This window comes from Calidris pugnax, unplaced genomic scaffold, assembly GCF_001431845.1.
Source record: "Calidris pugnax isolate Ruff unplaced genomic scaffold, ASM143184v1 scaffold17, whole genome shotgun sequence".
Classification (NCBI taxonomy): domain Eukaryota; kingdom Metazoa; phylum Chordata; class Aves; order Charadriiformes; family Scolopacidae; genus Calidris; species Calidris pugnax.
Genome location: NW_015090794.1, coordinates 12542689 through 12557511, shown reverse-complemented (window position 1 = coordinate 12557511; position 14823 = coordinate 12542689). Strand labels below are relative to the sequence as shown.

General features: G+C 61.6%; 2 protein-coding genes across 2 annotated transcripts; one reads left to right on the top strand and one right to left on the bottom strand.

The window, feature by feature from the left end:
- The first annotated feature begins 447 nt into the window (after nt 1–447).
- Nucleotides 448–5933, top strand: LOC106884692 (chromosome unknown open reading frame, human C16orf96). The gene is made up of 13 exons (XM_014936217.1): nt 448–825; nt 2021–2125; nt 2426–2506; nt 3023–3109; nt 3228–3357; nt 3688–3731; nt 3947–4078; nt 4193–4357; nt 4572–4660; nt 4833–4895; nt 4989–5084; nt 5168–5294; nt 5405–5933. The coding sequence occupies exons 1-13, from the start codon at nt 448–450 to the stop codon at nt 5825–5827; spliced, it is 1920 nt and encodes a 639-aa protein (XP_014791703.1). The 3' UTR covers nt 5828–5933.
- A 1210-nt stretch (nt 5934–7143) lies between these two features.
- UBALD1 (UBA-like domain containing 1) lies at nt 7144–14324 on the bottom strand. Its single transcript, XM_014936216.1, has 3 exons — nt 14140–14324; nt 9340–9676; nt 7144–8315 (listed from the first exon to the last, which is right to left on the bottom strand). The coding sequence occupies exons 1-3, from the start codon at nt 14322–14324 to the stop codon at nt 7995–7997; spliced, it is 843 nt and encodes a 280-aa protein (XP_014791702.1). The 3' UTR covers nt 7144–7994.
- Between the last annotated feature and the right edge of the window lie 499 nt (nt 14325–14823).

The following is a 14823-nucleotide window of genomic DNA, read 5'->3' as shown; positions in this document are numbered from 1 at the left end:
TCCCAGCTGGGGGCCGGGGGCTGGGGCCTGCGGCCTGCTCCCCCCGACCAGGCCGCGGCCCGCTCCACCTCGCCGGGCCGCTACAGGCCGGGCCGGGGCCTCTTTCTCCGCCGGGTCCGGAGCCTGCTCCCCCCGCGCCGGGCGGCACCAGGCCGGGTCTGGGGCCTGCTTCCCCCCGCCGGGCCGCACCAGGCAGGGTCCGAGGCCTGCTAACCCCCGGCCGGCCTTGCTAGGCCGCCCCCGGGGCCTGCTCCCCTCCGCCGGGCCGGGGCCTTGCCAAGCCGCACCAGGCCGGGGGCCTGCTCCCCTCCCTGCCCCGGGCTGCTGCCGAACGGGCTGGGGCAGAACCCTAGGGCCATCTCCCGGTAACGTCCCCTGTGACCTCAGCCCGGCCCCCCCGCCCAGTGTCCCCGGCCCAGGGCGCCCCTGGGGGGGCCCGAAGGCAGGATGAGTGTCACCGTCACGCTGGCTGAGCTGGCAGACCTGGCCTTCGGCATGGCCAATGGCGGCAACCCCCAGGTCGGTGCCTTCCGCATCCTCCTGCGGGGCCTCCTGGAGCACCTCTGCCCGCAGGAGGCAGTGGCACAGGTTGGGGAGAACGAGAGGAGTCCCTCGGAGCCCACTGCCCGTGTGGCCAGGGGGAAGCCCTCTTCCCTCCATCAGCAGAGGCAGCTGTGGCAGGGGAGGGCAGAGGGGCAGCCCAGCCGCCCCAGCAGGCCCCTGGGCACCGCAGAGCTGCCGGCCCTGGGCAGGCAGGCCGCCGAGGAGTGGCAAATGGTGCAGCTGAAGAAGAGGATGGAAGTGACTGAGGAGGGTATGGCGAAGGTGAGAAACCATCCTCTGGATAGCACCCATCCTCATCAGGGTGCCACATCCTGCCCTGTGCAGTGTCCTGGTCTACACAGTGTGCTGTCCTACACAAGCATGGTGTCCTGGCTTATGCCACAGTCTGCCCTACACAATGTACTGCTCCTGCCCCTCACCGTGTCCTGCCCTTTGCAGGGTCCTGCCCATGCCCCATATTGTCACCCGACACGGCGTCCTGCCACACATGGTGTCCAGTCCTGTGTAGTGTCCTGCACTACACAGTGAGATGCCTGTGTTGTGTCTTGCCCTTGCTGTGACATCTGCCACCCCAGGATCAAGGAGCCTGACGAAGCACAGAGGTACCTTTCTGGTTCTGGTGGCCCCAGCTCCACTTGGGACTAATTAAAGGGCAGTATTTACCACAGCCACTGGCCAAAGGTGGTTTTGGTCATTTGCTCACCTTCTGCTGAGGCTTCATCAGTACTTGCTCTGAGATTTAGGTCTGTTGGGTCCCATCCTGCCCTGGCAAGGGTCCTGCAGCTGTGCAGGGACAGCAGAATCCCTGTCAGGCTCCTCTTCTCTCTTCCCTGTGGCAGAGTGAGCGGCTGACCTGTGGGTGACAGCAGTGCTGCCTCGCAGGCAGGCTGTTTCCCACACCAAGGCAGGATCCCGTGGGAGACACTGTCGCAGCACAAGTTCAAAGTTATTCGGCTGTTCAAGTTTAGAGACCGAGTGGGAAAAGCAACACTTAACATCAGAGCTGTCTTCCTTGCTCGAGCCACACACTGCAGCACAAGGATGCGTTGTGGTGGCCTTGTGCCCGGCTGTCCTCTCCACAGGCAGCATGGGGCTGACCCACAGCAAACCCAACACTTCTTCATCCCTTGTGAGACCTGGCAGCCCCGAGCCAATCCCTTCTCACGTGTCATGGCCTTGGCTCCCACAGAGCAAAGGGAAAAGGTGACAGAACTTTGCCAGGGTGTGGGAGGAAGCTGGAGCTGGGACACTTGTTCCTTTTGAGTGCCTTCCTCTCCAGTTTGGGGGAGCTCTGTGGGCATGGCCATGGGCAGGCCAGATGTGGCTGATGCTCCAGGGTGTCCCAAAGACACCCCCAAATCTGGGTTTTCACTGCACAGCACTTACCTTCCCTTCTACCCATGTCCCCTGGAGCCTATGGGGATTCAGAATCGCTGGCCAAACCTGTTTTCCACAGGTCATGGACATGCTGCAGGAGATGCTCACCACCACCTGCTCCCTGAAAACCACTGTTGAGGGCTTCCAGGATGAGTTGCAGCTCCTGAAGGACAGATTCCAGAAGGTGTGTGCATGAAGCTGGGCTGGTTGCTGAAGAGCTCTTGGTAGAGCAGTTGGGCTCACCGGGGACCTGCGTGGATGGCCAGGTGGCACAGGGTGACAGGGATGAGGTCCCAAGGTCAGGCTCCTTCCCACCCCAAGGCTAAGCTGGGAGATGTGGGGTTTGCCCTGAAGCCCAGGGGTTTTGGGTAGACACTGCCTGCCCAGCCCAGCACTGCCCATCCCTGCCTGTCCCTGCTGATGCTGATCCCCACCATTCCCAACCCCTGTGGGTGCTGAACCCCTCAATGCCTCTCTTTAGCAGGCGGATCTGGAGGAGCTGCAAGAGCAGTCAGTGAAGCAGGACGAGAACAGCCATCTCCTCCAGAGCATCCTGGATCAACTGGTGAGTAGGGGGGGCCCTGGCAGAGGGACAGGGAGTGGGCATCTGCAGCACTGTGGCACAGAGGCATTCAGCCCTCAAGCTGTCCAGAGCCAGGCTTTGGCAAATCCTTATGGAAAATGCACTCAAGCCTTCCAAGGGCTTCCCTGGCCATGGTGACCTCTCTGGGTGAGCATCTGACCCCACAAGGCTCTTCTGGCAGGGTCCACGTCACCTTCCCAACTGTTGGAGCAGGGACATCCATCCCTGGGTGCCCTGGTGGCTTCCACCAGCCACCTCCACTGCTCTCATCCCTCCTGCAATGCCAGGAGCGTATCATCACCTTGGGAGGTGGCAGCACAGACACAGGGTGGATTATACCCTCTAGATTTTGAGGCCCCAGGGGGTGTGCAAGGGGGGACTTGCAAGGTCCCCTGCAAGGACCTGGCACGGTTTGGCATTGCCCTTCTCATCCTGGGGCTGCCCGGGCTCTCTGCTCCCAGAGCAGGGTGGAAGGGCTGATTTCTCTCCTGATTGCAGACAGAGGTGCGGCAGCAGCTGAGCGCCTTCCCCTGGCATGGCACCACGCTCTGCCAGAGGTCTTTCTGCGAGGTGGCCGCTGGCGAGGTGCGTGCAGGCTCCCAGGTGCCAGACCCCCTTGCTGGGAGCTGTCGGTGCCCCTCAACTGGAGGATGGCACGGGGATCTTCTCACTTCCCAAAACCTTGGGGGCTGTTTCGTTTCAGAAGCTCTCCAGCCAGGAGCTCAGCCCTGAGCCCTTGCAGGAGCCATCCCATGAGGCCCCATGCAAGCTGAGCTGGCTCATGGAGCAGCATGAAGTCGTCAGCCACTGTGAGAGCCAACTCCAGCAGTACTGTGAGCACCAACACCCCCACCATGCAGAGCCACCATGTTGGGTTGTGCCACCGAACCTTTGCCAGGACTGGTGGATGGCAGGGCCACGCTCAGCCATCCCATCCAAGTCCCCAAGCTGCTGCAGCCCCCCTCATCCCTCTGCTTTGCTCCCAGCCATGCTGGCATGACTTGGGGTGTGGTGACTGTCATTTGTGGCACCCCTGGGTGCCCTGGTGCTGGCCGTGCAAGGGGACTGGGGGGGCTCTGCAGCCATAAAGCCACCAGGGTTTGGGATGTCACCATGCTGGGGGCCTGCAGGAGCTGGAGCAAAGCTTTGGTGTCTATTTTCAGCCGACTTGGGGACCTTGGAGGACACGGCTGCCCAACTGGAGAAGGTGCCAAGCGAGACCAGGCACCTGCAGGATGAAGGAGCGAAGGTGCCCAGCTGCCCGATCCCTGGGGGGGTACTGCCTGAGAGTCTGGGGGCTGCAGCCCCCCAGCCTGCTTGCCGGGCTGCACAGGGACATCTCTTGGGATGTCCTCACTAGCCACTCCTGGGGCCACCCATAAGCATACCTCCCTGCCTCACCTGTGTCCTGCAGCCACTCAGGGCCCCACTTGTCCTCCCCAGGGGCTGGATTTCGGCAGGGAGGTGCTGGACCAGGTGGGACAGCTGAAGGAGCAGTGCGCGAGGCTGCAGGAAGCTGCGGAGCGGCTGTGGGGTGACATCGGGGACACCCAGGTGAGCACAGCCCTGGGATCAGCTCAGGAGCCGCTTGAGCCGTGGTTGGCATCTGAACCAGGCTGGGTAGAGGCTTGCCCAGACTTGGTGTGTCCCCACCATGTCCCCCCCCAGAAAGCCGACAAAGCTGCGCTGGAGACCAAATTGAGCCAGGATGAGCTGCAACATGCCATGGTCCAGCTGAGCCAGATGATGCAGAACCTGCTGCAGAGGATGTCCCTGCTGGACCAGGACAGGCAGAAAGACCTAGAGAAGCTCCTCAGCGAGATGGACTCCAAGGTAATAGTGTCACCCGGGTATGGTGGTAGGGATGGAGGGATGCACCAGGCCAGGGAGCACATCCCTGCATGGGGAGAGTGAGCCCTGAATGTGTCCCAAGGTGCCCCCAATGTCCCTCAGGGGCAACAGCATCCCTTGAAATGGGGCTGGTGTCCCAATGAGACCCCCCCTGCCCTCCCTGCAGCTGGACTGCGCGGCCCTGGCTCCCCTGCAGGCAAAGCTGGAGCAGATCTGGAGGCTCACCCAACGGTGCCTCTGCAAGGGACGCTGCTGTGGTGCCAACCGGGCTGCTGGGTTCAAGAGGTGGGAGCTGCTGGATCCCATCTTGTCCCCTTCTGTCCTCTCCTGTGCTGCCCCATCCCCTCCCATGCTGTCCCATCCTGCCCTGTCAGTCCCACCCTGTCCATGGGGTGCTGGCCACCCATGTGACCTCGCATGGTCCCTGGGGTGCTGAGCAGCCGCCCCTGTGCTACAGGCAGCTCTTTGATCCAGTGAAGTGCCTCTCCTGCAACAGACCCCTGGACACGGCCCCGGCACCGTGAGTACTGTGCAGCCCTCCCTGGACAGACCCCCGTGCTGCATTTCCACCAGAGACCACTGCCCAACTTTGCCTCCATGTCCTCATCTGCAGGCCCTTGGTGACAGTCCGAAAAGCCAGCCAGATCCTCCGGCCCCAGCCAGCCAGCGCCGGCAGATCCAACTGCCTGGCACAGCCACTGCCAGGGAGGTGAGGCTTTGTCAGGTGCCACCACATCCCTTTGGGGTCCCTCTGCCTGGGCAGGAGGGGTAACATCACTGCTTCCCACCCAGGGAGAGTGAAGGGAGCAGCAGGGGCAGCCGGGGAAGCCCCACGAGTCCTCACGGGCCACCATCCACCTCCAGTTCCCTCATCACCGTCTGTCCCTGCGGAGACACTGCAGACTTCACCTGCAAGAACGTGAGCCCACATCCCCGTGTGTCCCTATGCTCTGGAAACCCACTGAGTCCTCCCTGGGCTGGGCACAGCCTTGGTGCACCTCCGATGGCACCAGCTGCTCTTCCCTCTAGAGAGAAGTGGATATTTTGGGTGTCAACGGGGTTGTCTACAAGGGCAGGCTGAGCTCGCTGGCTGCCAACAGGACCGTCACTGTGGGCAAGGACCCCCCAGGTAGGGGAGCAGCCCCAGGGCACAGCTCCAGCCAGGCTGCGCACCCACCTCAACCGGTGCCTCCTGCTCATCCCAAAGCAACGAAGACCCCCCAGCCCCACTCCCGGCACACCCTGGAGATGCGCCGTGCCCTCAAGTACGGCACCCACTACGTGTCCCCATACTCATGTGAGTGCCAGCCCTGCTTGTCCCCCCCACTCTGGGGCCACCGGCCCCACCATTCAGGCTCAGCCCAGGGGGCATCGTGTCCCTGTGCAAGGCTGTTTGTCCTTCTGCATTGCAGGTGCTGCCAGGCGGACGAAGACAGCTCCTCCGGGGGCTAGTGGCAGGCTGACGCAGGTGGCAGCAGGACAGCAGGCCTCTGAGCTGGCCAGGGAGCTATGAAACGGGGAGGGGGCAGGCATATCAGGGCTGTGCTGCCCGGCCCCAGGGGACTGGTGGGGTCGGGGGGCACGCTGCCACAGCAGTGGGGTAACACCGCAGGCCATAAAGATGCTCCCTCCACTGTTGCCTCTCCTGTGTGGTCCCTGGGCTTTGCAGGGGCATGTGGGGTATCTTTGTGGACTCAGCAACCAGAACCTGATGCTTTCGGGCTGTGCCATGTCCCTGTGAGCTCTCTCTGACCAGCCAGATGTTCAGGTCTGTGGTGTGGCCCTGGATTTTCCAGTCCCACGGCTCCTGGTGGCCCTGGGACAGTCAAAAGCAGGTTCCCCTCCCTGCTACCTAGGTCTCCACGTGGCTTCACCTGCATTTCACAGGCAGGTGTCTCCCTCTAAGGTCAGGGATGGATCCTTTCTCCGTGTCTCCCTCTAAGGTCAGGGATGGATCCCTTCTCTGTCTCCCCTGGGTGGGCTCCATGCCTTGCAGACCATCCCCACTCCTAGTAGGACTCCACACCAGCCTCGATGTGCTCAGGCCATGGCAGTCAGGACATGAGACCCACAGTACCAGCTCGCTCCAGATGCCACCAGCTTGGCCCAGTCCACCTCAGTGGGGCAGGACTGAGCCACGCAGCTCCAGCACAACCCTGTGAGAGCCAGTCCCAGCCCCAGCCCTCGCTCCCAGCCTCTGCCGAGGCTGTACAAGAGGCACCGTGGGTGAAACCATGGCTCCTACAATGTTTATTTTAGCAACACAAATAAGAGATTGAAATTAATTATTGACTGGCGAGTGCTGGGACAGAGGGGCACGGCCTCATGGGGAGAGGGCTCAGCAGGGACGGCAACCACTAAGAGACCTGGTCCCTGTCATCCAGCAAAGAGAGGACAGGAGCCAGGTCACAAGACACCCAGGACCTGTGGGTGTCACACAGGGCTCCCTGCAGCCCTGCCATCAGCCTGCCCCTGCCTCCTGGTGTGGTCTGCCCACCCCCAGCTGATGTGGTGGGGCTGCAGGCAGAACCCAGCTGGCTTCTGCTGGGGTTGAGCCCTGGATGTACCTGGCCAGAGGCAGCTGGCAGCCACCACACGGCTGGGACAAGCGTTTGGAGCAGCTCACATGCAGCAGAGAGGCGGCCAGCCCCAGCTGGGAGGCACAATATGCTTCGGAGCCACTCAGAGAGGGGATCCTGCAGCACCTCATGCCCAGGCCAGCCTTCCCCCAGTCCCACCGCTGCTGCAAACAAAGCAAAGACACTGGGTTCAAAGCAGAAGAGCGTGTATTGCAAGCGGCTGCGGCGCATCCAGAGAGACTTCCAGCCGCCGGGAGAAAAAGAACAGAGGGGTTAAAAACGATCCCAGTCTCTAGGGTTACACTGTGTCATGCAAACAGCCCCCGGGGGCAAACCCCATCCCAAGGAGGGCAGGGGAGGGTGTGTGCTGGCCCAGCTGGGCCACCCCCTGCTCCCCATAGCTCGCTGGGGTCGGGCGAGGGGCCGGGTGCCTCCCCCCGGTGTCCCCCAGCCCTGCTCACCAGCGAGCACGACGCATGCGTGGTGGAGGCTGCGGCCGAGCAGGAACAGTCCTTGTTCTCTTCCCCCCCACCCCCCATCTCCCCCCCCTTACAAAAAACAAGGTGCTTGGGGTGTCTGCCCCCCACCCGGTGGAGAGGGGCTGAGGGAAGGGGGCAAACACTCCGATACAACCCACTCTGCCTGGTGGGGCGGCCCAGGGGGACCGTGAAGAAGGGACCTCCTCCGTAAATGTCACTCGCATGCAAACTCCAGTGTCCCAAGAGAGGAGGAGGGGGTGCTCCCTCCCTCCCTCCCGAGGAGCCCGGCAGCGGCGGGGGTCCCAGGCGGAGGCCAGCACCAGTCCCACGTCCCACGCAGCCTCCCGCTGTCCCTGGGGAGCTCCGTTCAGCTCGAGGACAAGTAAAAACTACTTCAAACCAAACCCATGCAAGGCAGCTATTTGCTCGTGTGTCTCGGCGGCTGCCAGAGGCCCTGGCAGCAGAGTTCCTCTCCTCTGTGGGGAGGGGGGGGGAGGGGGGAAAATATATATATATATTTATACGCAGGGGTCCCCGCTGCGTTTGCTCTCCACCGCGGCCTCATCTCTCTGCCTCCATGGTCACGTTGGCCTTCTGTTCTGCTGTGGCTTGCTGGGAGACGGCGGCTGGCCAGCCGGCGGGCTGCGCCGGGGGGGCCGGAGTCCACATGCTCTGCTGCTGGCCGGGGGGCGAAGCCGTGGGCCAGGCGGGGTTGAAGGCCCCATGCTGGGGCAGCGGCGGGGCCGGGGGCGGCGGCGAAGTTGCCATGGAGGCCACGGGGCTGCTGCTGTTGAAGCTCTCGGAGGCCTTGAGGCGGGAGAACATGGTGAGGGCGTCAGGGAAGTTGGGCGGCGTGGCCGGCGTGTTGGCGGGAGTGCACATCTGCAGGAAGGAGACACGGGATGAGGCGTGTGGGAAGGGTCTCCACCTTCTGCCTCCCACCAGGGCCCAGCAGAAGATCCCTCTGCCCCCACCGCTGCAGCACACGGAGCTCCCAGACCCATCCCCTGCTGACGATGCTGCCTGCAAGCAGCAGTTATTTAAGGCTGTGGTTGAAGATGAAGGCAGTGGTTGAAAGCTCCTGTCACAAGGTCCAGACCGGACCCCACTGTGCCTTGCCAAGTTGGGGACAGAAGGGGTCCTCAGTGCCACCCTGGGCCCTCAGCTTTCTGGCCCGGTGGACACAAGGCTCAGGCTCAGCTCCCGCCCCAGGGGAGACCGGGCGCTCGCTCTGCACGCTTACTGCACGCTCCAAATCCCCAATTGTCCCCGAGAGTCAAATGAGGCCACGGCAGCCAGCAAATCCCTAAGACACATCTGCCCAGGCAGATTACGGGCTGCCAGGGCAGGGGAGTTAAAGGGACCGGGTCTGGGGACAGCTGGGAGGCGGGCAGCACCCATGCACACACACACCCTTGTGTGTTTACACACCTCCAGAGGAGCACTGTGCCAGAGACACACTGCAGCAGGGCAGAGGTTTGCACGCTCAGTTGCTCCAGCGAGTGCACAAGGACTCACGTGTGCATCTGGGCAGCCTGCACGTACCTCTGCGTGTTTACACAGCCTACGACGACAGAGAGCTCCCCCCAGGCTATCTCTGCCATGTTGGGGCTGGTCCGGACCATCTTGCCATGCCCAAAACATCACCCCATCGGACCATCCCTCTCTGAGAAGCAGCCCCAAGCCCTCTGCAGGGTTCCGAGGGCACTCCTGGACCTGCTGTCCCACCGTGTAGGACAGGCTATGCCACCCCCGGCTGCTCTCCAGGAAAACCTTCCTTGGCAGACAGCTCTGCCCGTGCTCCCGGAGGGGTGAAGCGGCGAGCTGGGCATCAGCAACAGCCCAAAGCGCCCGCCAGCTGGTGCTGTGCCCCTGGCGAGCGCTGGGGAGGTGGGAAAGCACTTACCATCTGATGGTGGTGGCTGTAGGGGATGTTTGTTTCTTGGAAAAAAGCACTGAGAGCAGTGTGCAAAGAAAGAAAAGAAAAAAGAAGAAAAAAAAAAAAAAGGGAAGATGATGTTACCACCAGCACACAAACTGGCGCCCACACCTCATCCCTGCACACAACGGCGGGGCTTTGCAAGACCCCAAAGATGATCCAAAATAGACCCCAGGGTGGAAGGGGCTGGACTGTGCCCGCAGCCCCCTTGCCCGCATGGGAAAGCGCTGGGGACAGCTGCTCCTGTGTCCCCAAGCAGGGATGTCTGCTTGCAGCGAGGCAGGAAGGGATCGCACGTGTCTGGGATCACTGTGCTCGTTGCTGAGAAGCAGCCACTGCTGGAGCAGACCCCGGGCAGGCATTTCACAACTCACAGCGACGCTCCGCAACCGCCGCGTGCAGGGAGAGGGGGGGAACCAAACCCAAACCCAGCAGGGGAAGCCCAGCAGGAACCGGTTTAGACACGTGTCCTTAATGGGACAAGATCGCTGGTCACCATGTTCACACTCAGGAGACCCCCAGGGCCAGGGCTGCAACAGGTAGTGCACCCCACAGAGCAGAGCACTCCCAATTCTGTCGCAGGCGGGGTACGGTTCTGACTGACGCAGTTTTGGTTAGCTTCCAGTTCAGACCAGTAAAAAATCTGGTAAATGTGTCACATGCCACAGGCATGTGAGAGGACAAAGGAGGGGCTGCAGGGAGGGAACGCCGGGGACACGGGCTGGCCAGGAGGGCAGACACTCAGCCCAGGTCCGGGAGGAAGGGAGGCAGCGGGAGCTCTGGGGGGCACGAGGGACTGGGCTGATGCAGGACCAGCGAAGGCGAAGCTGCCTCCTGTTCTGTGCCAGGCTTTAGCTGAGTGAGGGCTAGAAAACAATGTTTTGATTCAGTTGGAGATCAGACTTGGTAGAAACGTTTGAGAATCGGTTTGGATTTGGTTCTGGTTGGAGGAGAAGCCTCCCCCAGCCCTGCATCAACCCCCCTTCAATCCCCCTCTCCCCAGGGCCAGCCTGGCTTGCAGGGCTACTAGCCAGGGTGCGAGGCTCGGGGCTGTGGCCAGGAGCTACCAGACTTTGCTCCCTTCCTGCCAGCCAGTGATTGGCGTTACCCAAGCTGCTAAACAAAACAAAACAAAAGAAGAAAAACCTGGAAAAAAGCACAGGCCGGTCGTACCGAACCCACAGCACTACCCACAGTCCTACCACCACACGCACTCCTCGTCCTGGTCCCCAACAGTCACACACTCCTGTGTCACACCCAGGGGACGGGACGAACAAGTCAACTCAGCTTACTGGTCTGATGGGAAACCATTCTGCCCCAAAACACCCAGGCTGGCAGGGCTCTGGGAAGGCAAAAGGGCTTCACTCACATCGCCAGGGAGCTGGTGCCAGTGGCTTGCAGCGGGGCTTTATGGTTTCCTGGCTAAAGGGGGACAAATTATTGGCAAGACCAGGTGGCAGCCAGGAGCCGTATCTGCAAACAATAATAATCCAGACCTGGGTGGGGGAAGCAATTGCTGCTGTAGAGCCTGGCAGGACCCGGACCTTGGTGGGAGGATGCAATAGCCAGGCTGGCAAGGCTCCTCTCCATGACATCTGCGTATCTCTGCGTTTAATAACACAGCACCCGAACCCTGCACCCAGCCAGGCTGAGACCAGAGAGATCTCAGCACCCACAGGCAGGACCCACTGGATTTCAGTGATGGCCATAAAGCAGGAATAGCGGCTACGACCCCAAAGATCAGCTCTGAACGGGCTGGCACATGTCTACCAATTAAGGAAATGATCGATGGAGACATGGATGTTTTTGAGGCAGCAACACCCCCCTCACCCATGCTACCCTTCGTCCTGGGTGAGGTCCGATGTCAACACCCACCCGCGCTATCGCTCAGACAGAAGGGGTGGTGATAAGGAAGGGGGGAAAACAGTGAACGGGAAGCACAGGCAGAGGTGTGGGCACAGCCAGATAACTATAAGCTGATTACATCTGCTCTGCACTCCTGTTCTCCAAGTGGCCTCGTACCTGGGACTGTGCCATCAGCAGACAGGGGCACAGAAGGTCCCCACTGTCCCCCTGGGCTGCCCACCAATCCCTGCTGGCACCAGGATAAGGGCTGAGACCTGGCTGGAGGAAGCACTCCATCATCACAAGCCCCTCTGCCTAAAATGCTGTCTCCTCCCCCCCATCTGCCCATTTCCAAGCGTCCCCTCTGCCCACAATCCCCGCGGCTTGTGTCCCTCCAGCTGCCACCTCCCAAGGACCATCAGCAGCCCCAACCCAGGCGGGCGAGAGGCCTTGGTGGCACAGGGTGCCAGGGACACACATGTAACCAAAGCTGCTGATGCTGCCTGGTCTCCAGCCAGCGTCACAAGCGCCGGGGACAACCAGTACAACAGCAAAGCCAATTAAGGCTCCTCTGCTTGACAAGGAGCCCGAGCTGCAGCTCAGCCCTGACCCTGGACCAAAGGCCCCATGGCTTGTGACACCCTGGGTGGCAGCGGGCGCAGGGCAGCCCTGCACCCACCACCCGGCCACGCTCGGAAGGTGGCCAGACCACCGCATCCCCCCTCCCCCAGGACGCAAAACCAGGAGCTTGGCAGGAGGGGGATCACGGAGAGATCCTACCAGGGTGCCAAGAAGCACCTTGTGGTGACCAAGTCAAGGGGAGGACAGGTGCAGGGGCGGTGAATGCAAGGAGACCCGGGTGCTGAGAAGAACAAACTCAGCCTGGAAGAGGGGGACACCCAGCCCTCTGCAGCCGCTCAGACGGGGCCCAGGGGGCTGTTTGATCCCCTGCCCGTCGCCCCCGGAGCTGCACTTCCACCCGCTGCCATGACAGGGGACCAGTAGCAAGGACCCCCTGGTGCTAGAGCAGTCCCAGGGGCACTCTGCCCTTGAGCCACAAAGGAAAGGGAAAGGGGCTCGATAAAACAAAAATAAATCAGAAGAGGAAGTGGAAATCCAACCACGGATGCAGCGGGCAGAGCCAGACACCTGCTCCTCCTCTTGTTCCCCACACACAACCTCACTAGGCTGAACAGAGGCACGACACTTAGCACCAGGAAAAAGGAAGGAACGGGTGGGTTTTTTTATAAAGCTGATGTCTTCTTATCCTTCCCAAGCAGTCCCACGGGCAATCAGCCCGTAACAAAGCCAATTAATACTCCTCTACCTGAGAAGGAGCCTGATCCACGGCTCAGCACAGCCCAACATGACACTCTGCAAACTCTGAAATGTCTCCTTTGTGGCCCGCTGGGTTCCAGCCGTGGTGGAGGTACCTCCTGCCCTCCCTGGCTTCTCCCAAAAACCTGGCACCTGTGTCCCCGGAGGCCGAGTGCCAGCCCTCCCCCGGGGACGCTCCGAGTCGCTTCCTTCGGCCTGTAAGCCTCCCCCTCCGATCAGCCATGGCACTACTCCAGCTGCTGGAGGGCTGGGCTGGCAGGGCCATTCCTGCTGGCACCCACCACGGCTGTCCCTGGAAGCATGGCAGAGCTCACGGTCCTGCCAGAGCTACAAACTACACCAGGCGTGCCCCCAGAAAGCCTGCCCTGGGCCCCCGTGAAACGGGAGCGGAGTCACGGGAGTGGGAGAGGCGATCCACATGCTCCCCACGAGCTGCCACGCTCCCCCCGGGATGGAGGGGATGCAAAATAAATGGCTTCTTTGTCAAGCCCGTGAGTATGGTATGGGCTCCGATCAGCCCGTGCTGCATCGAGGGCAGCTGTGTCCCCAGTGGTTTCCTGATCTCCCACCCTGCTCGTTGTCCTGGATCAGGTTCCTTCCCCACAGACAAACTCCAGGAGCCAGAGTCAGGAGGACACCACGCACAACAGACCCTCTTCTGCAGCCCCCACCAGCCAACAAAGGCCCCAAAGCAGCCCCAGCCCAGGAAAACCGTCCTAAAACATCAGCATCCCACCAGCCTGAAGCTGTCCACATTTCACAGCAGCTTCCCTGTCCCTCCTGCCGGTGAGCCAACGGCTCAGGAGTGCCCTGGCCAGGACAGGGCCACAGGGCTGGGAGAACACAGCTCCTGCCATCTTGCCACCAGGCTGTCAAGCTCCACCATGGAGAACACCTCTCCCCACGGTGGTCTTAGAGGCAGGAGGAATATCCTCAGGGGGCAAGCAGGCTGCTCCGACTCACACCGTGCCCCTGGAGCGGCACTTTGAATCCGAGGAGACCACGAGTGAAGGCAGCGTGAATTACCACCCAACTTGCCCAAACTCCACCAATTTCTACTCCCTACAGGCGGAGTGCGGGGGGGAGGGCAGCCAGCAAAACGGGTAAGAAAAGCCTCAGAATGTCACAGGGAAGAGGTGAGAGCAGGCTGGAGTTAGGAGATGACACCTCCCCGGCGCAGCTCCCCGAGGAAGGCATGCCCAGCGGCCATTTTGCAAAGGGAATTATCTGACCGTTGCACCAAAAAGTGAGTGGGAACATGGTAACTGCTCATCGCAGCGCGTTTGTTTACAGCCCAGCTTCCTCTGAGTCATGTGAGTGCCAAAGCCGGCAGGAGAACGGCTGTTTGTACTTGTGCAACTCAACCAACCGGTGGCAAAGTTCCGCAAAAAAAAAAAAAAAAGAAAAAAAGAAAAAAAAAGGGCCTTTTGAAAGAAAAGGCGAAACTTTTTGTCGCCCGTCCCCCCACCCCCCTCCACCCCGTGGCTCTTTGGCCACAGGCGTGGAGGTGGTGGAAGCCGAGCCCGCCCGTCCCACAGGGCCCCTGTCAAAGCGTATTAGTAAACAAAACCCGGAGCACGTTACGCATGCGACGCGGCCACCGCCGACGGGCACTCCCCATGTTCACCGGGCACGGCGGAGGGGAACGTTGGGCACGGCCCCCGCACGCCCTCCCCATGGCTCCCCGGCCACGCACGCCTCTCGGGCCCGGGGTTTAGCATCTGGGGCTCCAGCGGCTGCACAGCCACCGGTTGCCCCCCCTGTCCCATCCACCCGCCAAGCCCCTCACGTTACCGGAGGGAGCCCCGAATAACGTCTCGGGGAGGGCTGCCAGCGGGGCTCGCAGCCAGCCGGGCCGTGCCGGGGTGAAGGAGAGAGGAGCCCTAGCTCAGGGAACGGATACCGACTGAACCTCCTGCTCTTCCAGCCTGACTCAGACCTCTCCTCCCGCATCGCAGAAAAGAGACACTGCCATTACAAAAGGTGCCATTAGCGTCAAATCCATCAGCGCCCGACTAGAGAGAGGGAGAGAGAGAGAGAGAGAGCCGCTGGGGCTGCAGAAAGGGGGGGGGAAATATATTATAATAATTAAAAATCCTATTTAGGAAGAGCTTTGCTTGCTACAGCTCCCCACGCTTTAGCCCCGGGGATCTCCGGAGGAGCAGAGCACCCCGAGAGGTGGCCGGGGAGCTCCCCACCCGCAACCCCGGCCCCACGCGTGACATTAACCCCCTCGCAACCCCGGCCCCACGCGTGACATTACCCCCC

Bases quoted from the DNA above. Each gene is read 5' to 3' on its own strand.
- UBALD1 (XM_014936216.1), bottom strand. From the start codon at position 14,324: ATGGGACAGGGGGGGCAACCGGTGGCTGTGCAGCCGCTGGAGCCCCAG. The intron at 9,677-14,139 runs GTAACGTGCTCC...AGCACAGTGATC, and splicing joins GCGGTGGCCGCGTCGCATGC to CCAGACACGTGCGATCCCTT. The intron at 8,316-9,339 runs GTAAGTGCTTTC...TCCTTCCTGCAG, and splicing joins ACAGCCACCACCATCAGATG to ATGTGCACTCCCGCCAACAC.
- LOC106884692 (XM_014936217.1), top strand. From the start codon at position 448: ATGAGTGTCACCGTCACGCTGGCTGAGCTGGCAGACCTGGCCTTCGGC. The intron at 5,085-5,167 runs GTGAGGCTTTGT...CTTCCCACCCAG, and splicing joins GCACAGCCACTGCCAGGGAG to GGAGAGTGAAGGGAGCAGCA. The intron at 5,295-5,404 runs GTGAGCCCACAT...TCTTCCCTCTAG, and splicing joins CAGACTTCACCTGCAAGAAC to AGAGAAGTGGATATTTTGGG.